Raw genomic sequence first — 26,468 nt, 5'->3', positions numbered from 1 at the left:
CCCTGAGTCTTACTTCCTCTCAAGGTTTCTTCCTCATGCACTTAGGGAGTTTTTCCTTGCCACTGTCGCCCTTGGCTTGCTCACTGGGGCTTGGACTCGGACACTTAAAGCTGCTTTGCGATAACTGTTGTAGAAAGCACTATATAAATACATTTTAATGGATTGATATAAATGAAGAAAACACTTGAATGACCACTCAGACTTTTCTGAACTTTTATTGCTGTGATAGGATTGAAACAGTGCTATTGCTTCAGTGATGCTCTTTAGAGGTTGCAATGGCTTCAGTTGTCCACCAGATGTCACCGTCACTGAAGCTTTGAAGCTTCCAATCTTTTTTGGCACAATTGTTAGGAAAGACTCAGTGTTTCATGAGGCATCACTTGCCCATCACTTAGTGATGGCAACCTCGACTTGAGTGTCCAGCTGGCTCAAACCAATAAACTGTATCTATGTAACTACATATTGAAATACAACTTGAAATTATTCCAAATTACGATATGGAACTAAGGGGACAAGCCCAGCTCCTGAAAAACTACCCCACACCTTATTCCCCCATCGACAAAACTATCAAGGGTGACCGTCCAAATTTTCCCCCCCTCACTTATGCACCTTCACTCAAATGTGTCAACAAATGTATTGGACAACTTTCAAGAAATTAGCTCTTAGCTCTTAAATATGTCAGCTAATGTAAAAAAGGAAAGATGCAGAATGCAGAGTTTTAAGGCATGGACCTTTATATACACTATATTGCCAAACGTATTCGCTCACCCATCCAAACTATTGGGTGTTGCAATCCCTTCCATGACCACAGGTGATGCAGGAGCACCTGCATCCAAGCCATACATCACCAAGTGCAATGCAAAGCGTTGGATGCAGTGGTGTAAAACACGCTGCCACTAGACTCTAGAGCAGTAGAGGCACGTTCTCTAGAGTAACGAATCACGCTTCTCCATCTGGCAATCTGATGGACGAGTCTGGGTTTGGCGGTTGCCAGGAGAACGGTACTTGTCTGACTGCATTGTGCCAAGTGTAAAGTTTGGTGGAGGGGGTATTATGGTGTGGGGTTGTTTTTCAGGAGCTGGGCTTGGCCCCTTAGTTCCAGTGAAAGGAACTCTGAATTCTTCAGCATACCAAGACATTTTAGACAATTCCATGCTCCCAACTTTGTGGGAACAGTTTGGAGCTGGCCCCTTCCTCTTCCAACATGACGATAGATAGCCGATAGAACAACTTTGGGAAGAATTAGAGCAGATACTGAGAGCCAGGCCTTCTCGTCCAACATCAGTATGTGACCTCACAAATGTGCTTCTGGATGAGTGGTTAAAATCCCCATAAACACACTCCTAAATCTTGTGGACAGCCTTCCCAGAAGAGTTGAAGCTGGTGGACCAATGTCATTTTGAACCCTGTGGATTAGGAATGGGATGTCACTTACGCTCATATGTGAGTCAAGGAAGGTGAGCGAATACTTGCCGTTGTATTTATTAACTGAAGGTAAAGCTGTTTGCTTAGTTTGTGGAAAACAGATAGCTATCTAAGGATTGCAATTTGAATCGATATTGAGAGTAATCACGCAGAAAAATACAAGTAGACTAAACTTTTTGATTAACTTAACTGTAGACCTATGCTTTGTTCATCCGATATGTTAATATTTTAATTTCACAATAAAATCATGAGGACTTGTTAATGATTTTTCGTCGTGTTTTCTGAACTTGTTACGGTTTTTACTCTCGGGGTTTCATGTCTGATCCTGATCGCGAAGTACTCCGTTGTATATTTATTTTTACTGATTCAATGATAAAATTAGTTTTGTTTATTCTATCCAGGGCTCTTCACCATATTCTGATCCTAAAGTAACGTTTTAACTCTGGAGACGGCCTGCGGCAAACGTATCACCGCAGTTATTTGGTGACAGAACTGATGCATGTGGAAAATGAAAGTAAAAGAGAAAGTTTAGGTAGGCTGCTCTACAGAGCGGCCTCTTTCTAAAGTGATTTCTCGGAAAGATCCCGCATTACTTGAAGTAAATAGCGGTGCAGTAACGGTGCAGAATCCTGGGCGGCTCCTCCTATAAGAGCAGGGGTGGCTACGTGCACCATTTTACTGTAGCAACTCTTCCTGTAGCGGACTCATCCATAAGACTTGAGAGCAGCTTCTCGACGTATACGGTACGTTTTTAAATTTACTTCGTTTTGCTGTCTACTGATGTAATTAATAGACTCAAATTTAGTTGGGTCAATCTATAAATAATGATCAGCAGGTGTGGTGTTTAATAACAATTTTTTTATATTATAATATTTGCGTATTAAGGACAAATATACCACGTTCGTGTAATTTCGCGCAGGAGTATCCAAAGCAACGTTTCAGAGAAACGCAGTTAAAAGCACTAACTGCGGACGGGATGTTCTTATCATCAGAGTGGGTCAGTGATTTTGTCAGTCATGTCAGTCATTTTTTAGCGAGAGTGCAGTCGTGTTTTGAGTTTTATGACCATAGAGGTCGCTACGTCTCAGTTTCTGTACATGCAAAAACGCTTACGTACATTTTCAAATAATTTATCTCTTCACCTTTTCAGTCAGTATCAACAGATAGACCAGGGTGTATCAAGCTTTTTAAATGTGGGGGTGTTCTGGGATTTTTATCACCATTAAAAATAGAGACAGTAATGTAAAGCCGAGGGCGAGGAGGGTCAACGAGACGGTACTGAGGAGAAGAAACATGGGTACATACAACTGGGCTGTAAGACAAGCAGCTAAGGAACTGAAAACACAGAGTAGGACTATATCTACGCAGGCTAGCAAGGCGAATAAACCAGACACATGAAACCAATAGTGAGGTGCGGATCACAAACGATAAGGCGTGACACATATTTACAGATATTTTTTATTTACAAAATTGTTCATTCTACAAAAAATGATTAAGGACTACAATAATCAAATACATAGAAATGTGAATGTAACCCCAGAGTGTTTGGAGTGATTGGTATAGACATAATTGAAAGAAGAGAACTGGGGTCTTCCAAACCAGATGAGAAGTACCCGTCGCTGCAGAAGCAAACGTCCAGGGGGTGGAGCTGGATCTAGATCCAACTCCTCCCACCGTCCATAGTTTATTTTGGTCGGTCTAGGGGGCGGGCGGAGCTGCATCTAATCCAACTCCTCCTACGTGTCGCTTACGTTTTCCGACCAGGAAATATAAATCCAATAAATTCAAGAAAACGTAAAAGTGAACAGGAATAATGATATGTGATTGCCAACATAATAAAGTACAGTACATTTCTTAAATATGTACTATTTCATTTTTATATCTTTAATAAAAATTACTTTTTTAGTTAGGTACACTTCAGGTATGCAGAATGGACAGTGCAATTACTTCAGACCAATGCAACATGGATCTAAGATCCAGCTCCACCCACTGGACTTTTGCTTCTGCAGCGACGGGTATCTCAGATGAGATGGGTTTAACCCATTTGTGCAGAGATCATTTTGAGCCAATTTTTAACAATTTGTACTAATACACTTGAACACTAGTTATCTCAAGGTGTACATATAGCACCAGGTCCTTTGATTATTGAACTTGTACTATTCAGTTTAAAGTTTGCATTATTGTAACATTGCGTCCATGTTTTGAGTTACTAACTGTTTTAAATATTTGTCCCAGTCTTACTTTGAAAGATGATGTTTCAGTGCTCTTGATTACAGACCAAGACGACATCATGTGTAGCCCCATGTCAGAGCCCATTTGTTTGGTGGAAAATCGAAATGGTTCACTGCATGTAAGTGATCGTGCCATTCAGTACCTGGAGGGAACTAACCAGCCTGTGGTAGTGGTGTCTGTAGTGGGGCTGTACCGCACAGGGAAGTCTTACCTCATGAACCGGCTGGCAGGACAGCAAACAGGTAAGAAGAAAAATGGGACATCTCTCATACATACATCTGGTTAGATTGAATTAACAATGAAGTGGAAAAAAAATTATATTTGATTGTTTAAATTAAAAAAAAGTAAAGAAAACTTTATTATTCTAGCATGTTTCATTAATTTACTTGTATGTCATGTACATGTAGCCTACTACACATTATTTTTACTTATATGAAAAGAAAAAAAAACATTTTTTCCAATTTTTCAAAATTAATATGCCACTCTATCAGAAGACAGACACAATTGAGCTTGTTTGTAATGTGCATTTTGGGTGAGCTCTGGACCTCAACAGTCACCCAAATATGATTCTCAGCTAAGGTTTTGTGCAGGTACTCCTCACCTGTCCTCTCTCAGCCCACAGAGAGGTGTCAAGGACGAGTTGCCTGAGTTGGATTAGTTACATTCTCTGGTACAGTCAGTCATTCTCTGATGAGAGTGGGGGTATTGGCATACATTTACCATTATCTTATACTTAATTAGTTAATCTGGCCTACTATAGAGATAACTGAGAGAGTATGTAGTTAAACAATTAACCACATTCATTAATTAACCAACAATAAAATTCTTAAACAGTAGAACGTTTCTAAATCAGAGTATCAAAAGATAATAAACCCCACAGAAACAGTTCCACAGCCATGGCAATGGCATCCGAGAGACGGGGTTACAAACAACTAGGAGGGAACAGAAAAACAGACAGGATGAACAAGGCAGAGTCAGGCATCACATTGGGGTGAAATCTACATTCTTTCCCAGTGACTGTTACTAGAGGTGGGCGATACCAGGAATTTTGGTATCGATCTGATACCAGGCAATTGCAGGGCAAGAATCTGATATCAATACCAATACCGATACTTTTTTATATTTAAACTTCATAGATGCAAAGGATCTAAAAGACCTAGGAAAAAATTTCTCCAAACATTGTATGTGACAACGAAATACTTTATTATCACAATCAGCATTTTTGTTTAGAAACAATGTAACGAAATAAAGTTTCCTTAACATTAGGTTAATACATTATTAGTATTTTTTTGGTAGAAAAGAAGAAACTACAATACAAAAATAAAATAAAAATTCTCCCCTCACAAGACATATTTTCTAGTCCCGACAAACAACACCTTCTGCTTCTGAAAAAAGCCATTTTCAAGTGACATCTTCACTCACTGCATTTAAAACCCAACTAACCAATACATGTTGTACCACGACTGAGTGCTGCCTCACACACACAGGTTCCCAAAGAATTTATATTATGATTGGTGTTGGTTCTGTTGCTTAGGTTTTGCTCTGGGCAGCACCATTGAGTCCAAAACGAAAGGCATCTGGATGTGGTGTGTACCACACCCCACTATATCAGATCACACCCTGCTGCTGCTGGACACTGAAGGACTGGGGGATGTGGACAAGGTGAACACAGCACCTACAATGCACCACAAAAAACATGACATTATTTTTTTTATTTAGAATTTTGGAATTTATTTAGAATTTTAGAATCAGTGCAACACAGGACTATCTGGAATCTAATTGGAATCTGGGATCAAATTGGTCACATGAGGTTCAATGTAATGCTCTTTTATTATTATTGTCATAGGGTGATTCCAAGAATGATGCCTGGATCTTCTGTCTGGCTGTCCTGCTTAGCAGTACTCTGGTTTACAACAGCCGTGGAACTATTGACAACACAGCAGTGGAAAACCTACAGTATCCATATTAAAATCAACCACACTCATTCACTAACATCCAAATATATAATCATTATCATCATCATTATATAAAATCACATTGATAGAGGGTCTACACCCTGTGGAGAAAACTCATTTCAGCCTTGAGACCATAAGTGAGTGTAACGTGTACACACCGCAAATAAAAACATAGAGAGAGGTGGACCCAAGTGCCGACTAGAGTTGACAGAATAGATAGCAATGATATAAGTCAGCGCGAGAGTAAAGCAAACACATACACAGTTTTAGAAACACCAACACAAAAATGACGCGGAAATCTCAACGCGCAAATAAAAACTTGTCCGTAAAAACACGGGAGAAGAAAGAACACCCCCAGAGAAATCCCAGACTTGATACCTTACCACCTATTTCTGGGGCAGTAAGCATTGAGAGTTGAGTGATTTAATATCATACTATATATAAATGTCATGTATTATTATTATAAACAATCATACTTTTATTATGAAGTGCTTATTCCTTAGTGTACTGCAGCTATGTCACCGAGCTTGCAGAACAGATTAAGATCAAGTCCCCAACGAAAGAAGCAAAGGATGAAGATGAGGAGGAAGAGGACTCTCAGTTTGTGCAGTTCTTCCCTAATTTTATCTGGACTGTGCGAGACTTCGTTCTAGAGCTGGTGATTGAGAAAAAGGGTAAAGTGACAGAAGATCAGTACCTGGACTTTGCTCTTCAACTGAAGAAAGGTATTAGTGATTAGTAATGAGTTAAGGTTAGGTATTAAGGTATTAGTGATTAGTAATGAATTTGGGTTAGGAATTAAGGTGTTAGTGATTAGTATTGGGTTTTTTTTTACTGATTTTGTATGATATATTGTGCTTCTACACTTTGTACTCATTTGCATATAATTTTAGTCATTCATAATAGAATACACTCTGTATTTAAAAGAATTGTCGCTTGAAGATATCCAACAGAAAATGTCCTGGGGGATTATGGATTGGATTATCTTTTCTCTAACAATGTTTCATTACACATGCAAGTCATCAAGAAGATTATGCACATGCACTCATTTAGGTAACTGACAAACGCAATAGGCCCATTTTCAGTATGTTTGGAGTTTACATGATTCCAGCTTCATAACTGCAGTGGTAAGAAGGCGATGGAGGCTTGAGCAGAATTTCAGAATGCTACAAACAGCCTTAAGAAATGTGGCTGTTACAGAGGAAAAAACTATAAATGGACAAAGACTGAGAATATAAAATTGTGCTGCTATGCCATGATTTAGTTAAGTTGCCATATTGTCAATTGCGATTTGCACCACAATCAAAATGAGTCCTCCACATTTACTCATCTGTGCAGTGAGAATACAAATGCACACTAGTGATCACTAGGGGGCTATGGTGCACACACACACTAGTGATCACTAGGGGGCTATGGTGCACACACACACTAGTGATCACTAGGGGGCTATGGTGCACACACACACTAGTGATCACTAGGAGGTTATGGTGTACACATGCTCAGAGTAGTGGGCAGCCCTAGACTGGCACCTGTGCAACAGTTGGGGTTAAGAGCCTGGGGTTAAGACCCTCCGGTCACAAGACCAATTCCCTAATCACCAGACATTTTGTGTGTTGTAGCAGTTACCATCATGTTTTATGAATCTGGCACATACTAAAGGTTTTTACATTCTAAGATACATGCATTTATGTTTTTTATCTTTAATTTTCCTGTCTTGCAGGTCTCGGTAAGAAGGACACCAGGTACAATCTTCCACGAAACTGTATTCGGAACTACTTTCCAAGCCGCAAGTGTTTTGTGTTCCCATTGCCTGCCTCGCAACACAATATGGCCCGCCTTGAAAGCTTGGATGAACGTGACATTGATCCTGACTTTCTGAAGGTCACACAGCATTTCTGTGACTATGTCTTTATGAAGAGCAAAGTGAAAACACTCAAAGGAGGACAAAGAGTTACAGGAAGAAGTGAGAACTGTTCAATAGTTCAATAATCTTTCATCTATTCAGGCAGCTTTATCTATTAATACAATCACTGTGTGTGTGTGTGTGTGTGTATGTGTGTGTGTGTGTGTGTGTGTGTGTGTGTGTGTGTACAATGATAGTGTTTGGTCACCTTGCAAGTTTGTATGTGGATACAATCTCTAGTGGCAAAGTGCCCTGTTTGGAAAATGCTGTTGTTGCCATGGCGAAGATCGAGAATCAAGCAGCTGTACAAGAGGGTCTTAAGGTGTATCAGAGTGGGATGGAACAGGTTAGACACACTCTCTCTCCTGGGTGAACCACCGAGCTAAATATTTGAGTTAAATGTGTGGGAGTCAGACAAATCGGCAAATAATTATGTTTCGTTTTTACAGTGAATAAATAATACTACGATATAGGGCTGAACGATTTTGGAAAATAATCTAATTGCAATTTTTTATCTATAAATTGCGATTGCGATTTAAAATCGCGATTTTTTCCCATTGTTCCACTTCAGGAAACTCTGTTTCGGCATTTTTTATACAGCTCAGATACAGGGTTGCGGGGGGGGGGTGTAAACAGAGGCGGTCTTTGCATAGAGGCGTTGCTAGGCAATTGCCTTGGGCCCCTCCCACTGTAGGGCCCCCTTGTCTAGCTAAAGCCAGGTTCACACTACACGACTTTTCAGTCATCAGGTTTTTGTGCCGTTCGCACTACACGACTGGTTGTGCTGTAATCGCAAGTCTTTCAGTTGTTGTGGCTTTCACACTACATGACTGATCGGTGACGTGGGCTCACGAATTAAACGACTGGGGAATCGCCGACTCATCTGGCTGCCGTCCAAAAACACGAGAACATGAAAATGAAACACTCGCGAGAACCAGCAACACCACGAAGAAAATAAAAACAACGTACATGTGCTCCACGTTTTCGTTATTATTATTATTATTATTTTACCGTTTAACCACTCCATAGTCCCAAATTGCCAGAATTATTTCATCTCTCCGTTGCAGTGAACATATATATAGTCAATCGCACTATTTCTCCAGTGCTGTCACAATAACTTAAACACAGTGTTGTAGTAAAGTTGTATGAAGCTAGACGCTGCTGTTGACTCACAGTCGCCGACTGCTAGATATGAAACATGCTAGATATGAAACATGCTAGATATCTGCCGGTCGTCTGCGATGAGTTGGCGGCCACTCGGCGAGCGTCTTTCAGCAGTTCACACTACACGACTGAGCGAGCGCCGAATGATCCCCGATTTGCGTCCGACCACAGTTTCTGTCGGCGATCTACAAAAACAGTCGGCGACTGAAAACCAGCCTAAAATCTTGTAGTGTGAACCTGAACTTATTTCTCGCATATTAATGTTGATGGGCCCCCTAGCTAAATTCGCCTTGAGCCTCCAAATTGCTAAGTCCGCCACTGGGTGTAAAATGGACTAAATTTAATTATTATTATTATATCGTGATCGATCGATCGCCTGTGGTTGGCGCCAGAGCGAACTACTAATTTTTTAGTCTAAGACGCTCAATGCGTGAGAGTTGGCAGCCCTGCAGGTATAGCAACTTGGCTAAAATATGTGCGTGAGGGCGTTTGGTAGCGCATATCCAGTGTGTTTAACAAAGCCATGAAGCCGGGCTTGTTCACTATATTAACTATATCATGTCTTTCACTATGAACTCCGTTACTGCCCGAGTTATTTCAGCGTGCCGCTTCGAATTACATCCATAAGGAGTTACACTTTCAAACGGTTCGGTCAGTGAACCCTGTCTGCTGGACCGCGGCCAAGCTATCCGCGCTTTCGCGATTCATCCGTGCTTTAAATCTTATTGCGCCTATATGCGAGATTTTACGGTATTTCGCTGCTCACCGCATACTAAAGCTGTATAAGCGCAGAGAAACACTTTGGCGTATTTGAAGATGCAGCACTGGTCGTTGGCATTTTAGCCTTACAAATATCATACGAGGCTTTGTGGTGTTTTTTTAATGCTGAAGGTTTGTAGTGTTACCTCGCGTCGTAGCAACAGTAGCAAGGCATGTTTTGCAGGGTACCTGACGTTGAGCAGCATCTTTTTAACACTAGAAGTCCCAGAGAAGGGTCTTTCAACACTTCTACTATCGGAACCCAGAGAAGGGTCGAGAGAACTGAAGGATTTTAGCTAACACCCTATTATCAGCTGTAAGCAGGCACTTTTGTTCTGTAAATAAGGCCATTACTGGCGCACCACAGGAGGGGGCATGCTTCAGCTCACAACTAATTGTTGTTTTTCATTGAGTTTGGCCATTTAGTTTCTAGTTAGTTCTATTCAGTTTATTGTATTTTATAATATAAAGGTTATATATATTGTATTTAGTTTAGTTTTATCTGAGCAACAAAGCACAAACAATAAATTATTTTTTTATATTTTAAATAGAAAATTTGAAATTTTATAACCAGGTACATGTGAGTAATGACCAGAAGCATTTGTGTCTAAGTCAGGAGGACTGAAATTTCAGCATGAGAAACATACAAAAGAACAACTGTTATGTTTCCATGCTTTTTTATGTTCCATGCTTTTTATTATTGCCATAAAATTATACAAAAAATACAAGGAATAAAACAATTCCACACATATTTACAATAGGCTGCAGTGCAGGGCTGTGTGTGTGTGTGTGTGTGTGTGTGTGTGTGTGTGTGTGTGTGTGTGTGTGTGTGTGTGTGTGTGTGTGTGAGTGGCATGTCCTTCTTGTGTGACTAGCACTTTAGCAGTCACTCAGCAGTCTGTCAGAACATGCCTGGCATTGCCAGGGTATCTCCCTGGTACATTTGCCACACGTGTATCTGTAGCAGTCCACACATCTCACATTTGCACAATTGTTCATGAGTGTTCTCATCAGAGCATTCACATACAACTATCTACCCAGTCTGCCAGTCCCTCATTTGGGGAGAAAGCTACAGTATTGTGGCTATTCCCACTTTAGTGACCCCATTTTGTTTCTCTTTCACTCAGACAATAAAATATTCCAATACAGTGAGGACATGCACCTAAGATGAAAATTTCAGACCCCTCCATGATTAAAAATTGTCTAAATTGTCTAAAGTTGGGAATAGCCACAATAGTGTAGGTTTCTCCCCAAATGAGGGAGTGGCAGACTGAGTGGATAATTGTATGTGAGTGCTCTGTTGAGAACATTTCAACTTTATTGTATATATTTCTAAACTTACATCATGTCCTCTGTAGCTTCTGCTCTCAGCCAGGCCCTCTGACTGCCTCTCTCACCTTATGCATGTCCCCTGCACAACAATGCAGCTGGGGGATGGGCAGACACACTCAGGACCAGCTTACAGACTTTTGCATGACCTTTTTTGAGGTGGATCAACACAATTAATTTGGTAATTTTTTTCAAAATTGTTATTTTGAACCCACTTATCTTTTTTAGAAGAAAAACATTACTAACATTACTACATTTCTACCTGAGCCTGCCAAAAGCCAGTGCTGAGGTATTTTGGATCATGAGGCCATGAGGCCATCCTTTGTCATGCAGCCACTTCTAGGTAGACGGGGGGATGGGTGATAGTGTGAGCTATGTTGATCCATTGACTCAGACGGAGAAGAAAAGACCCTTTCAGAGAAATCTGAACTTTAGCTATTTTGACCAATAATCATGTCACCTTTTGCAGTGAGAAAAATTAGTACAAAGGAGGCAGACTTGAGATGTTTTGGAATTATAGTTCAAATAATGTCTGTCAGTTTTATAATAAAGAGAAAGATGACTGTAGCCACCTACATGTGGATGAAAATTCATGTCACCACACATTTCACTTACTCTGTTGACTGAGAAGCAAGGATAGCAAAGGTTTCCAGTACACAGCAGGCTTTGGACATGATCCTGGAGGGGCCGTGGGCGGGTGGGGTTCCCTGGTCTTTCTCTGCCTGCCTCTGGCCTCTGGGGCCTTGCTAATAAGTACATTCTGTACATTTATCCTATGTTGCACTTACATAAACACACACACTCACACACACATACATCAGTCATTTGTGCTGTATGTCTTACTTTCTGCTCTTCATTTAGTAGCAGCAGTTGGTGAATCATTTGAGCTGTTTTTTCTGCTCTTCTGTCTTTTCCCTTTTTAGTTTCTCTCCCCCTCTTTTCTCTCCTGTCCTGTATGGTTCACCAGAGGTGGGACCAAGTCAGTGTTTTGCAAGTCTCAAGTAAGTCCAAGTCTTTATACCTCAAGTCCCGAGTCAAGTCTCAAGCAAAGACACCCAAGTCAAGTCAAGTCTCGAGTCAAGACAGGCAATAGTCAAGTCAAGTCCCAAGTCTGAAACTTGGAATTTCAAGTCCTTTCGAGTCTTTTTTTTTTTTTTTTACCAATGTTGCAGGTATATTTTAAATGTAAATAACAGACATGCGTTCTTTTTTAAATCTGTATTCTCCTCAAATCTTGATAAAACATGTGCTGAAAACACGAAGTATAAAAAAAATTAAAAGTACACCTCTTTATTGCACAGTTCAATTTGTTAAACTTAGCTGCAAAAATATTCATACTTTAAACTACAATTTTCCAGAAATAAATATTCTGTGAAAAAGTCATAAGTAGAACTCCATGTTCAAATAAAAAGTGCTGATATTTTCACAGTACAATACAAAGAACCATAACAGCATTTTCCCTCTCTTCTCTTATCTGGTTTCTTGGAGAACATGTGTGAGTGACACAAGACAAACAAATATAAGAACTGAACAATTAACAGGAATCTGCAACTTTAGACATTTCAGTAAACTATTCTGCATTGCATTTGCTGGCCAAAAGTCTGTATGTCATTTGTGCACGATGAATTATGTCCCCATAGCTGAAAACTCGCTCCACTTTTGTCAATATATTTTTTTCTCGACGTAGATGTTCAAATACACAATCCATGCTGAGATAGAACTGGATATTATGATGGTGACAGAGAGGCTCTCTTACCTGAGTTCAGATACAGAACCCAGGGTTGCCAACCCTCACGCATTGAGCGTGAGACACACGCATTTGACCGTCTTCCGATTTCTCACGCCGGAAAAAAATCTAGTTTATTTACCTCTGATCCACATCTATGATTCAACGAGTTACTAGTTCGCTCTGGCACCAACCACTGGCGATCGATCGATCGCGATATAATACTTAATTTGTGTCCATTTTACACCCCGCCCGGTAAAAATTTACGTTCGCCAACACCCCATTTGATTGGTTGTGCTGCAGCTCATGCACACACACACACACACACACACACACACACACACACACACACACACACACACACACACGTACAGAGTGTAGAAAAGCAGAGGACCGGTCTGCGTCAGAAGGACGGAAATGAAATTAATGGGGCGCACTTTATAAATATTAATATGCGTTTTAAAATTTAGATTTGGGGTAAATCAAGTCTTTGCAAGTAAACAGGTTCAAGTCCAATTCAAGTCCCAAGTTATTGGTGTAAAAGTCCAAGTCAAGTCTAAGTCTCTGAATATTTTTTCAAGTCAAGTCTAAAGTCTTAATATTAATGACTCGAGTCTGACTCGAGTCCAAGTCATGTGACTCGAGTCCCCACCTCTGTGGTTCACCTAACCCCAATTGTTTTTATCACTATTGTACTGTATTATACAGAATTGTTTTCTTTTGATCCTTACATGAAAACAAAGTTGTCCTCCAAAGGTGAAAGGGTGGAGGTGGGCCAAAAAAAAAGTTTGAAAAGCCCATATGAAGCAATTTTCAAGCCTAGGGTCACAAACGTCACACACAACACATTGTTAGTTTTCAGAGAGTAGTGAAAATCTGTAGTAGTGATATCTCTTTTGGTAAGATTTCCTAAATTTCCTATTTTTGTTTGCTGGTTATGGCTGTATTTGGAAGAGACACACATGCGAAATCTTGATCTTGAAGTTAAAATTGCTCAATAATATTATTCTATTTCAAGTAGCTGAGGGTTTTTTGTATACATTTATGTAAAAACATTTTTACCTATTAGCAGTTTTTCAAAAGACAAAACTACTTAAAATAAGGTTAAAAATATCAGAGCCATTTTGACTAATCAATATGCCACTTATATGCCATTATAATTCAAATATTATGTTTGTGTCAATTTCACATTATTTCAACCTTTCACAAATCAAATCTCAAACATATGGTTCTGTAGATGAGGAGACTTCTTGCAAGAGATCTTGCACAGTCTCATATGGCAGCCAAGGAGGTGCAAGCTTTCAGCAGCAACCACCCATACCTGACACACGCCTCATTTACATAACACTGGAGGCAAGTTCAGCTCTTCTCCCCCCTGCTGATTCCTCAGGCAATGGGCACTTTTGCAAATGAATGGATGTTAATTGGAGCCACCAGAGGTGTCAGTTTGGACTAAGGTTCTTTGGACCCTCTTTTGGGACTTCAGGGGGGTGGTTGAAATTTCAGGGACTTCTAGTGTTAAAAGCCAAAGTAATTTCACACAACTTATGTGCTGCCCCTCTTTGGTAATTAGACTTTCAGTTGTGTCAGCTTCTGTCGAGCCTGAAGCCGTTGTGCAACAAGTTAAAGTGCGCTGTGTTAACTTCACTTCTCCACCTCCCTGCCTCCTGCTCGGGTTTGCTCCGTTCGTCCTCGGCTCGGCTCGCTCCCAAGTCACGTGACCAGTTTAAATCGCAGCCTGTGCGATTAGACAATCGCGTTTAAAAAAATCGCGAAATTATCGCAAATGCGATTAATCGTTCAGCCCTACTACGATATCACAGAAGTTCACAAAAGTTTATTTACTCAAAGTGACAACCATTTGCTAGACAAAACCATTTGCCATTTGTATCATACCCATATCAGACACTGGTCCTAAACATCCTGATGCTTCTGCAGGTGAAGACTAGGTTTCCAGTCAGTCTGACAACGATTTCTGCTGAACACCAGAACTTCAGTAACATTGCCACCACTGAGTTCATGAAACACTCCTTCAAAGATGAAAACTCAGAGTACCTCAACTTACTCACGGTGAGACACACACACACATCATCCATACTCACACACTTTTTATTAAGACATTTCCTGAGGAAAACATATTTATAAAAAAAATATATATATTACATTTTAGCAGAAACATTAAACTTTGTACTGCATGTTCTTTGAGAACGTAGGAACACTCAGACCCACCCACACAATCACTGATCATTACTAAACTATATTAGTATCTTAATGTTTGACCTTTATATTTACAGCATTTTGCAGATGCTCTTGTCCAGAGCAACTTGCAGTAGTGCTTTGCTGAATGAAATCCCCATGCTAGTATATTAGGCCAGAGTAGCAATGTACTAGCATATGGAGACCAATAAACTAAAACTTGCATGCAATTTAAATACATGCATAAACTTACATAAACTTAGGGCGTACTCACACTAGGGTCTGTGATCTGGGCCCGGGCACGGTTCCCTGCCGAAGCACGGTTCGCTTGGCTAGTGTGAGCGCTCCAACCGGGCCTGGCCCAGTTAACCGTGCTCGGGCCCGCTTGAAGAGGTTGGCCAGGGCACAATTCGCTTGGACTCGGGCACGGTTCGCTTCTAGTGTGAGCGCTATCCGTGCCCGGGCCCGCTTGGTGCCTCGTCTGATTGGTTCATTTAGCTGGAACTCAAACATGACGTCAGTGATGCGACGCTCACGTTAAACAGTCATAGCGGCAAAGCGATTAGCAGACAATCGTTGTGTTAAATTATCGATAAATCTGTGCTTGCACCGTGTTTCTGCACTCCCAAAACGACTCAAAAAATACAATAAAAAGAGAATCGTGAACTCTATCGTGTTGTGCGAGCGCGCTTTTATTCCAAATAAAGTCACGTTGTGATGACGTAAGCGTGCTCGGGCCGGCTTGATGAAGGCAGTGTGAGTGCAGGCCAGAGGGGGAGTGGGGAGGGGGGATAACCGGGCCCCAGCACGGAACCAGCAAACCGTGCCTAGTGTGAGTACGCCCTTAAATACATGCAAGGTGTGACTGAAGTATAGTCCATGTCTGATGTATGCAGACCTTTAACGGCAATGGTCTGTTAACAGAGGAGGATTCACAAACGTCTACACCAGAGAGGCAGAAAAAGTACAACCAGAATCCAAACTCGACATCAAACATAGTCTATGTGAAAACACCAATAAGCAATCAAAACCAGGCAAAAGTACAAAAGGGCAAATCTGACTTAAAACAAAGCAAGTACATGGAGATTAATGCAGATAGCAGTGCTTGGAATGCTGTCCAGAATATGTAGGCAATTCTTTGCAAGGAGTGAGAGAGAAAGTCTATGGCCATATAGTGTTGTGTATGTCAGGGTTCGACCCAGGCACGTGCCTCCTGCTGCCACTAGGCGGAGCCCGCGAGCTGGAACCAGGGGCAATCAAGCCCGATAGGTTGCACCTGTTAAGCAGCCTATTTAAGACAAGCGACTTCAGCAACTCATTGCTGAAGTTGTTTGTTGTTCTGTACACACACAGCCCAAGCCAGTTTTCTCTCGTCTCCGGACTACTCCTCGTTTCTCTAGTTCTCCTGTTTCTACCCTGAGCGTTCTCAGGTTGTTTTTTGTTTCCTTCCGTCTTTTCCCTCTTTGTTCTACGTTGGTTTGTTCTCCAGTGTTCTGGTTAACAGACTGACAGGTACCAGGTAGAAGCTATAGGTCTTGTTACCATAGCTTCATCTTTTGTTTCTTATTTTTTCCCTTCCTCTCTGACACGTCGAGTTTGTCTCCGTGTACTTTTCGTTTTTCCCGTTTTTCTTTTGTGGACGCGTTGTATCTCTTTCCGCGTATTTTTTGTTTGTTATACTTACCTGGTCTATACACACGTCGAGCTTCTCCGTGTTGTCCTTCTGTTTTCCCTCTGGGTTTTTTGTTTTCATTTTTTTCCCGCATTCGCGGAGGTTTCATTTGGCTGTTTTTTGCCGTTTGCTTTAACGGGTCGCGTTTGAGTCCTCACCACGTTTAAACCAACGCCTCACCGCCGTGATCGGCGGCGAGGCGTAACAGAACAACTTCAGCCTGTTATGGACTCAGCTGACCCGTCAGCCGACAAGATGCGGAATGCTCTCGCTATGCAAGGGCAGGCTATCGGCAGGCACGAGCGATCACTTCGGGAAGTACTTACCCAGCTCCAGGCTATCTCTCTCGCGGTTCAAAAGCCAGATCCGCCCGTGACAGCTGCCAGCCCTCCGGTTTTCTCCGGGGCTGTGGGGCTGCCTGCCGATTCCCATACGGAACCCGCATTGCCCGCTCCGGCACGTTTATAGTGGTGATCCCAACGAGTGTAGGGGGTTTCTATTACAGTGCTCTCTGATTTTCGAGCAGCAACCATCCCGTTTTCCCACCGAGCGTGCTAAAGTGGCCTATGTGATGGCGTTGCTTTCAGGGAGAGCACTGCGGTGGGCTACACCCGTGTGGGAGAATCAACCAGAACTCTGTTCCTCTTTCGAACGGTTTTCTAGGGCTATGCGGCAGACGTTTTTCCACCCGGCTTCTGGAGGTATTGTCGCGTCTAAACTGTTGCGGTTGCGACAGGGCAGTTTGACTGTGGCAGAATACTCATTAGAGTTCCGCACTCTGGCGGCAGAGAGCGACTGGGGTTCAGAAGCACTAGGGGCTATATACATAGAAGGTCTAAGTGAAGAGATAAAGGACGAACTGTCCCTCAGAGAGCCACCCAGCGGGTTAGACGACGCCATAGAACTCAGTTAGGTTGGATAATCGGCTACGGGATCGTAAACACCGCCGTTTGTTCGCACCGCCCAGTGTTAAACCGGTTTCTCCCGTACACAAGACTACCCAAGGGGACAGCGAAGCGTCAGAACAGCCAATGCAGTTAAGGCACACTCGCCTCTCTCCTCAGGAAAGACAAACCCGCTTACGGGAGGGCAAGTGTCTCTATTGCGGTCGGGCTGGCCATAGAATCGCAGAGTGCCCCGAACTACAGGGAAAAGGGCAGACCCGTCGGTGAATGGGGTTGCACCGACGGGTCATGGCGCTTACGTCCCCTACTGCGGTCTGATGCCCCACGTGGTAGTCTCATGGAGGGATTCAGACGAACACCGGGTTGTGGCTCTCGTAGACTCGGGGGCCACTGAAAATTTCATCGACTCCGACCTCGTAGCTTCCCTCTCCGTACCTCTGGTTCCCTTAGAGAAACCTCTCAGTGTCCGCCGTAGACGGCAAGTTGCTCACTTCAGGTGATATAACCCACCAAACTGTTCCTCTAACGGTTTCTATTAGGAACCATCACGAAACCCCTTATGTCATCGCTGCTCCTAAACTGCAGCTGATTTTGGGGTTTCCCTGGCTTCAACGCCACAACCCTGATATTGACTGGCTCAACCTTTCTATCAACCGGTGGAGTACAGTGTGCGAACAGTCGTGCTTGGTGCCACGCTGCAGTAAACCCGGGGAGAAGCCAGAGGAAATAGCAGGTTTAGAAAAAGTCCCTGCTGTTTACCACGGCTTAAAAGAAGTGTTTAGCAAGCGCAAGGCGGGTTCCCTACCCCCGCATAGGGCCTGCGACATAGCCATCAATCTCTTACCTGGCACTACTCCTCCTAGGGGGCGTTTGTTTTCTCTGGCACTACCTGAACGCAAGGCTATGGAAACCTACATTCAGGAAGCGCTCGCTGCTGGTACCATCCGTCCCTCTACCTCTCCCGCTGGTGCTGGTTTCTTCTTTGTAGGAAAAAAGGATGGGGGTCTCCGCCCTTGTATAGACTACAGGGGACTTAACAAGATCACCATTAAAGACCGTCACCCTTTGCCTCTTATGTCCTCCGCCTTCGAGGCCCTTCAACGGGCGACGGTTTTTACTAAGCTAGACCTCAGGAGCGCATATAATCTGTTGCGAGTCAGAGAAGGCGACGAGTGGAAAACCGCCTTCAATACACCCTCTGGTCATTACGAATATTTAGTCATGCCGTTTGGACTCATGAACGCACCCGCGGCTTTTCAGAGGTTCGTTAATGGTGTTCTTAGGGAGGCTCTGGATAAGTACGCCTATGTCATGGGTTAAAGTTCTCCGTCACTACGACGGATTTCCGTCATTTGATTTTTTTGGGGAAAAAATCCGTCAAATCATAATAAACCACACGCGCGTGCGTGCTATCTTTTGTGGCCGAAATATGATTCTCACTGGCGCTCATCAACGCTGGATGGATGACGGCGGTGTCATTTGATTGACTTGCGGGTCATTCCGCCTTCAGATTTACGGACATTATGTAGAAAAGTGACCTCCCTCCTGCCTGGCGTGACCGTAGCGCGCGACTCTGTACACCTCGTGCAAACTTGCGCGAACGGCGGAGGCTAGTTGACGCGTCACATTCTTTTTGCAGTCTTGTCCGAAACGATACGTGATAGTATAAAGAAACACCGCTCAAAAACAGGAGAATTTTAATGTTGCTATGTGTTCCAGGTTTGAAAAGTGCTGGAATTTAGGCTAAAGTACTTTAAAATGTTGAAATTGTAACTACTTCGTTTCACAACAAATATCTGTCTGACTGAACAGTTTTCTTGCATTACGTTAACAAATACGAGCCTCTTGTAATTCCAGGAAACATGAGAGAACGTGAAGACATTAAGATTGGGTGTTTTGAAAATAAACAACCATTAAAAATGTGATAAAAAGCGAATTATTTCGAATCATTTCGAGTATATGTATAAATATATAACTTAATTAAATGTAACATTGAAAACGTGTTGAAATGGACCTTGAAAGTGACGTGCAAGTGCTTTAATTCCACCTTATAAAAGTGTATGAACCCTGCAAACATGACTTTGTTCATTGTGCTGAGGCGCGGCGCGTGCGAAGTTACAAAATTCGAGAGGTGCACGACCTTGCGAATCACCAGCGCGCGAGGCTCTCGCGCACGGGTGGAGCCACCGCGATTACGTCATTTTCGGCGCACGCACCGCCCGCGTCGCCCGCGCTGCCCGCACGCGCCGCGTCAAATATAATGGCTTAAACCAGGCTTAACATGGATGGTTTTGTTCTGTTTGTATTTAAAAGCTCTATCCAGTGTAATTTTTTTGTAACATACCTACTTAAAGCAGGTAATCTTACGGCTTATGTTTTTGTGAATAGTGAATTTGATAAAAACAAGAGAGCTTCATACCTTTTAAAACTCACCAGGATTCACTAAATTTGACTTGATCTTTAAATAGTTTTCTGAAGAGGACCCCCAGATTTATGTACATTTATTGCTCAGGTGTTGCATTTTGTCGCTTCATAGATTCTCTCTTCTCTCCTTACACAGGCTGTTTAGATAAATATACTTTATAAATGTGTTTATTGTGTAGAATTAGGCAATAGAGGTCGTGTCCCAACTACACATTTTCAGTAATTGCTAGCATTGTCTTTTGCCAGGAAAAATTTTCAGTCAAATGAAAATTTCTTGCTTTAACCCATGGCCTATGTTTATCTCGACGACATTTTGATATATAGCCGTACCATCCCAGAGCATCAGCAACATGTTCGCCGCATTCTCCAGTTGTTACTAGAGAATCACCTCTACGTTAAACTGGAGAAATCCTTGTTCCACGTCTCCGAGGTGGCCTTCTTGGAGTTCATAGTCGCTAAGGGTCACCTGGCTATGGATCCCGCCAAAATCAAAGCCGTAACTCAGTGGCCCGTGCCCACGTCCGTTCGTTTGGTTCAACGCTTTCTGGGTTTTGCCAACTTCTACAGACGGTTTATCAGAGGTTTTGGTTCCCTTGCTGCTCCGCTTTCTGCCCTTACTAGTAAGAAGTTGGGGAAATTCACGTGGACCCCTGAAGCCCAGAAGGCGTTCGAGATGCTTAAGGGTCTTTTTACCAGTGCTCCGGTGTTGCGGGTTCTGGACCCTGAGCTCCCTTTCATTGTTGAGACCGATGCCTCTGATTTGGGCGTTGGGGCGGTTCTCTCTCAGAGAGTCGGGGAACCGCCTAAGCTGTACCCCTGCGCCTACTTTTCGCATCGGTTCACCCCCACGGAAAGGCGGTATGACGTAGGGGACAAAGAACTCCTGGCCGTTAAAATGGCCTTGGAGGAGTGGCGGCACTGGCTGGAGGGAGCTCGTCACCCTTTCCTGGTCTGGTCTGACCATAAAAACCTGACGTACCTCCAGCAGGCCAAGCGTCTCAACGCTAGACAGGCCAGGTGGGCCCTGTTTTTTAGCCGTTTCGATTTCACTTTGTCGTATCGTCCGGGTTCTAAAAACACTAAGCCCGACGCTTTGTCTCGTCAGTGGGAACCTCCTCATGTTGACAGTCCTCCTGAAACCGTGCTTCCCCCGGGGGTTGTAGTGGCACCCATCAGGTGGGGTATCGAAAAAACTGTGCAGGACGAACTCGCCAATGAACCCGGGCCTAGTAGTGTTCCTCCTGGCTGTCTTTACGTCCCCTCGACCGCCCGGCACAAGGTCCTCTTGTGGGGACACACTGAGCGTTACGCAGCGCACCCTGGCGCTAGGCGGACCGCCGAGCTCATAAGGAGGAGGTTTTGGTGGCCAGCTATGGATCAGGAGATCCGCGACTTCGTGGCCTCCTGCGAGGTGTGTAACCGAAGTAAGGCGCCACGCAACAAGCCTAGGGGGTTGTTGCACCCGTTACCCACACCCTCCAGACCATGGTCTCATATCTCCCTTGATTTCGTCACCGGGCTTCCGTCCTCTAAAGGACTTACCACTATTCTCGTGGTCGTAGACAGGTTTTCCAAGTTCAGTAAGTTTATCAGCCTGCCCAAGCTGCCCTCCGCCCGGGAGACCGCGTCTCTCTTACTCATCCATGTAGTCCGCAATTACGGGTTCCCTCAGGACGTGGTGTCCGATAGAGGGCCCTAGTTCGCCAGCAGCTTTTGGAAGGCGTTCCTGTCCCTTCTCGTTGCCTCCGCTAGCCTGTCTTCGGGTTTCCATCCCCAGTCCAATGGTCAGACCGAGCGTGTAAACCAGGACCTGGAGCAGACCCTCAGGTGCCTGGCTTCCACTAACCCTGCGTCCTGGGCTGACCACTTGTTGTGGGCCGAGTACGCACACAACACGCTGTGGTATTCGGCCCTGGGCATGTCACCCTTCGAGTGCTTGTTCGGATACGCCCCTCCGCTGTTTGCAGCCCACGAACAAGCCGTGGCTGTGCCTTCCGCTGTTGCTCAGTTTCGGCGCTGCCGCAAGGCATGGTCACGGGCCCGCTCGGCCTTGTTGAAGGCCTCCTCCGCCTATTGCCGCAGCGCCAACAAGCACCGTCTCCCTGCGCTGTCCTTCCGTCCTGGTCAGCGTGTGTGGTTGGCGGCTGGAAACTTACCGGTTCGGGGTGGTACTAAGAAACTGGCTCCTCGCTTCCTGGGTCCGTTCAAGATCGACCGTCGCATCAACCCGGTCACCTACCGTCTGGTTCTCCCTCCGTCCATGCGTGTCCACCCGGTGTTTCACGTGTCCCACCTCCGGCCGTACTTGTGTGGTACTTCTCCCGCCCCGGCTACTCCTGCGCCGCGTATGGTTGGTGGGGGTCTGGTTTATGCGGTGCGGCGTCTTTTGGACGTCCGTCGGGTTAGGGGGCGGGTCCAGTTTCTGGTGGATTGGGAGGGTTATGGGCCTGAAGAGCGGTCTTGGGTCCCCAGGGTGCGCATCCTGGATCGTTCCCTGATCACCTCTTTTTATCGCGACAGGGCTGTGGCCCTGGGCCCGCGGGGACTCGGGCCCAGAGGGGGGGTTCTGTCAGGGTTCGACCCAGGCACGTGCCTCCTGCTGCCTCTAGGCGGAGCCCGCGAGCTGGAACCAGGGGCAATCAAGCCCGATAGGTTGCACCTGTTAAGCAGCCTATTTAAGACAAGCGACTTCAGCAACTCATTGCTGAAGTTGTTTGTTGTTCCGTACACACACAGCCCAAGCCAGTTTTCTCTCGTCTCCGGACTACTCCTCGTTTCTCTAGTTCTCCTGTTTCTACCCTGAGCGTTCTCAGGTTGTTTTTTGTTTCCTTCCGTCTTTTCCCTCTTTGTTTTACGTTGGTTTGTTCTCCAGTGTTCTGGTTAACAGACTGACAGGTACCAGGTAGAAGCTATAGGTCTTGTTACCATAGCTTCATCTTTTGTTTCTTATTTTTTCCCTTCCTCTCTGACACGTCGAGTTTGTCTCCGTGTACTTTTCGTTTTTCTTTTGTGGACGCGTTGTATCTCTTTCCGCGTATTTTTTGTTTGTTATACTTACCTGGTCTATACACACGTCGAGCTTCTCCGTGTTGTCCTTCTGTTGTTTTCCCTCTGGGTTTTTTGTTTTCATTTTTTTCCCGCATTCGCGGAGGTTTCATTTGGCTGTTTTTTGCCGTTTGCTTTAACGGGTCGCGTTTGAGTCCTCACCACGTTTAAACCAACGCGTCACCGCCGTGATCGGTGGCGAGGCGTAACAGTGTAATAGGAAACGCTGAAATATAATAATGTGGGCAGCAGTGCTGAGAATTCTGGGAATTGGAGTCTCTGGAGTCGGGTTGCATGACAGGGTTTTTTTTGTATATAAGGATACTTAATCAAAGTGATAATATTCAGTGTGTGCATTTCTGAACTTGTATGAGAGTTTTTTACGTGTTTTCAGGTGGCAGTGAAAAAGCACTATACTGAGCTGCTTCTTCAGAATGCCGAGGTGTCTGAGAAGAAGTGCCAGAAGCTGCTGTCTGATCTGTACGAGGAGATGAGTGAGCGTCTCCAGCATGGGGAATACGCAAAACCTGGAGGATATGAGCTCTACTGCAGGGACAGAGAAGACATTGTTACCAAGTATAAACTGGAGCCTCACAAGGGAGTCGAAGTAAGAATTATGCATTTACAAAAGCATTTACTCAATATCCTGCCACTGATGACATCAAGAATGCATGTGTCTTAATGACAGATGTGCTTTTGTGTGTGTGTGTGTGTGTGTGTGTGTGTGTGTGTGTGTGTGTGTGTAGGCTGAGAATGTGCTGGAGGAGTTTCTGACTAATAGAAATGTGGAGGCAAATTCTATTCTCCAGACTGACAAGAAACTGACTGAAAATGAAAAACAAATTCAAGGTAAAATTACACTATTGATAAGACAATAAGTTATGGGGCATTTTGCTGGGCTAATGTCATGATAAAATATTGTTTCTTTAGATGTTAATTAAAACCAAAAAGTGCTTTTACAATACATCAATAAATTATTAATATAACTAATTGCTTGTTTTAATATTTTGTATATTGCTTGGTTTTGTAATGCTACATTTTGAGTAACAACAATATCATTGTTCTATAGTTCAACAGTGAACATCCTGTTCTTCTAACCTCATCTTCTCTCTCCCTCTGGCTTTGTTGATGATGGACAGAGGAGAAAGAAAAAGCAACTCTACTGGAGCAGAAAAATAAAGCAGCTGAGGAGAAACAGAAGGAAATGACACAAATTATGCAGGTGGAAAAAGAGAACCAGGAGGAGCGCATGAGACAGATGGAGAAGAAGTTTGAGGAGGAAAGGAAAGCGCATGAAGAGGAGCTGGGCAGAGCTATGGAGAGCAAACTAGCAGAACAGAAGGTTCTCCTGGAGAAAGGCTTCAAGGAGAAGGCTGAGCTGCTGGGCAGTGAAATTGAGCAACTTAAAAAGGAAAAGCAAGAAAAATCTGGTAGTTTTCTTAAGGACATTCTCATGCCTGTTCTGGATATTGGTAAAGATGTGTTGTCCACTGTTTTACAATATAGGGTCATGAAGTCAGGTCTGAAGAGAGGCATTTTCTAAGATGACATTTACTTAAATTATTCCTTTAAATTAGTTTTATGGTTAAATATAGATTAGCAACATGGTGAGGCCACTTAGGAAAGACATAAATTGTGAATTTGACAATGATAAATATAGTGAAAATAATACATATTTAATACAATGTATTGTATACATAAACAAATTCTGACTTAGTGGCTCTTATTGTCTGTAAATACATGAAGAATTGAAAAGTGACAGAAAAGCAGTTATCTAAGAAGGTCCCACTATTTATCACTGTAGTTTGTGTTCTCACTCATCTACATACTCTTTTGATCATGACATGTTTTGTCACCTTAAATTCATTTACTATCAAAGCATCAGAATCACATCAGAATGTTGCTAAATACCTTTATTTGCTTGCTCACTTCATCTAAAAAACTGCGTAATCCTCTCCTTTGCTGAGAACGACAAACAATTCTAGACCTATCAGCGACCACTCAGCGTAACTGCAAAGCTACATCTGTCTAACTTTGTATTCCTTCGTTTTTGTTGGACCGGAGAGTGGTGGCGGCTTCTCACACCACTGCCTTCTTTGAGAAGGACATTCACAAAACAACAAGACAGCCAGGTTGTAAACATGCTAATCTAGGCAAAGCTAAGCTCTCCAGAACACGCGTGATTGACTCCGTTTGGCGAAATGGAAGCTGTCGTGGATTATATTGTTATAGTTGATATTTTGTTTGCGTATACTTTTGGACATCATAGATAGGTCTTCCTGTAAGATGTCCAACATTGTTGTTTTGATTGAACAAAAAAAAATGTTGCATGCTCTTGCTGTATAAGGGCCAGGGTCTTGGATCAGGGTGTGCCGCATTTGGACAAGGGTGTGGCACTATGGACATTCCTTGCAACATTTCATGTGCAATGTTGTGTAACTTTTCAATACTTACATGAATGTATTCAATATTTTTAATTTCGTCAGACAAGGCCCTATTAAATCAGAGTTGATATAACAGAAAAAAAATCACATCACCATGTACATGTATATGTACATCCCCAAAATCAAAACAAAAGCATTTTGTCTTTTTGACATTTTCTTCTGTGTTTGAGGTTCTCAAATAGAACCAAAACTATGGAAATGTAAGCCCGGATATGAATAAATACGTTGGCCCAACTCCAACTGTCTACTTCAGTTTGAATCCTGAATGATAATTTTGCTATATGTACACATTGGGATAACTAGAGTTAACAGGTACAAGGGGCTCAAAATGGCCTTTGTACAAAGGGGTTAAATCAATGATCAGTGGTGATTTCGTTTACAATGAGTGCCTTAGATGTTAGGGATTTCATGTTTAGTCATACTAGCCTTAGGTTAAAGGTGTTGGCAGTGTGTCATTTATTTTTATACTAAATAGGTATTTAGTGTTGTTATAATAGGACATTATTCTCTTGGTTTGGATTGGATTGGATTGGTTGGATTAGCCTCTGTCTGCTGCCTGGCCTCTGCTCTGGATTGTCATCAATTAAGTAAGTCTGCCATAAGACTGTGACTAATGCTACAGCAAAGGACAGCAACACATTTTTGTGAACAGTACTTCAGACATCCAGCAGTTTAGTGCAAATAACTGATTATGCCTTATATTATTGTGCCACATTGGAATGTGACCAGAGCATACTATTGCATGCGACATCTCTTCGCTAATTGACACACCCCTATATTATTCTTAGTAATCTCTAACTGGCAAAGGCATATATCATTAGTTCTTATGTAAATGATTACATTAGAGAACCCATGCTTGCTGAAGATTTTTAGATTACCTGCATTGTCAGGTTCCCTGGCCCCTGGAATACAGCTAACTACAGAAAACAATTAACTACTGCTGCTGGTGTTCCAAAAGGCTAACTTCACATGTCGCTGAATGGAGCCTCCAGTAACCAGAGCTCTTTCAGGAGGCTTCACAGCACGTGCCTCAAGGAATGGGGCAAACCTGTTGGATATGGGAATGGAAGGGGTGTGGTGCACTTGTGGGTGAGCCAACAAGTTATTGATTGACTAGAGTTGATGTGTGTATGTCTGAGAGGTACTCTGAGGAGAGGAGGGGTGTGTTTGTGTGTGTGTGTTTGTGTGTGAGAGAGAGAGAGATAGAAAGAAGGCCTCTGGAAGAGACTGAGACAGCAGAGTCTGTCACATGTGACTGTTCCTATGGCACTGCCTACTTGTGTCTGCCT

General features: G+C 43.3%; 2 protein-coding genes across 3 annotated transcripts in view; one reads left to right on the top strand and one right to left on the bottom strand.

The window, feature by feature from the left end:
• The window catches only part of LOC143482596 (guanylate-binding protein 3-like), a 70,498-nt gene that overhangs the window by 26,088 nt on the left and 17,942 nt on the right, over positions 1-26,468 (bottom strand). The window lies entirely within an intron of this gene.
• gbp1 (guanylate binding protein 1) lies at positions 1,351-25,431 on the top strand. Of its 2 annotated transcripts, none has more exons than XM_076981306.1 (11): positions 1,351-1,457; positions 3,702-3,899; positions 5,192-5,319; positions 5,504-5,613; positions 6,126-6,337; positions 7,333-7,575; positions 7,713-7,861; positions 14,432-14,563; positions 23,130-23,342; positions 23,482-23,584; positions 23,875-25,431. In XM_076981306.1, the coding sequence occupies exons 2-11, from the start codon at positions 3,716-3,718 to the stop codon at positions 24,276-24,278; spliced, it is 1,878 nt and encodes a 625-aa protein (XP_076837421.1). In that variant the 5' UTR covers positions 1,351-1,457; positions 3,702-3,715; the 3' UTR covers positions 24,279-25,431. The 2 variants fall into 2 exon arrangements, with proteins under 2 accessions (XP_076837421.1, XP_076837420.1); XM_076981305.1 differs by lacking the exon at positions 1,351-1,457 and adding an exon at positions 1,934-2,168.

The sequence above is a fragment of the Brachyhypopomus gauderio genome, chromosome 19 (genome assembly GCF_052324685.1).
Source record: "Brachyhypopomus gauderio isolate BG-103 chromosome 19, BGAUD_0.2, whole genome shotgun sequence".
NCBI classification, from domain to species: Eukaryota; Metazoa; Chordata; class Actinopteri; order Gymnotiformes; family Hypopomidae; genus Brachyhypopomus; species Brachyhypopomus gauderio.
This window is presented reverse-complemented; position numbering and strand designations above follow the sequence as displayed.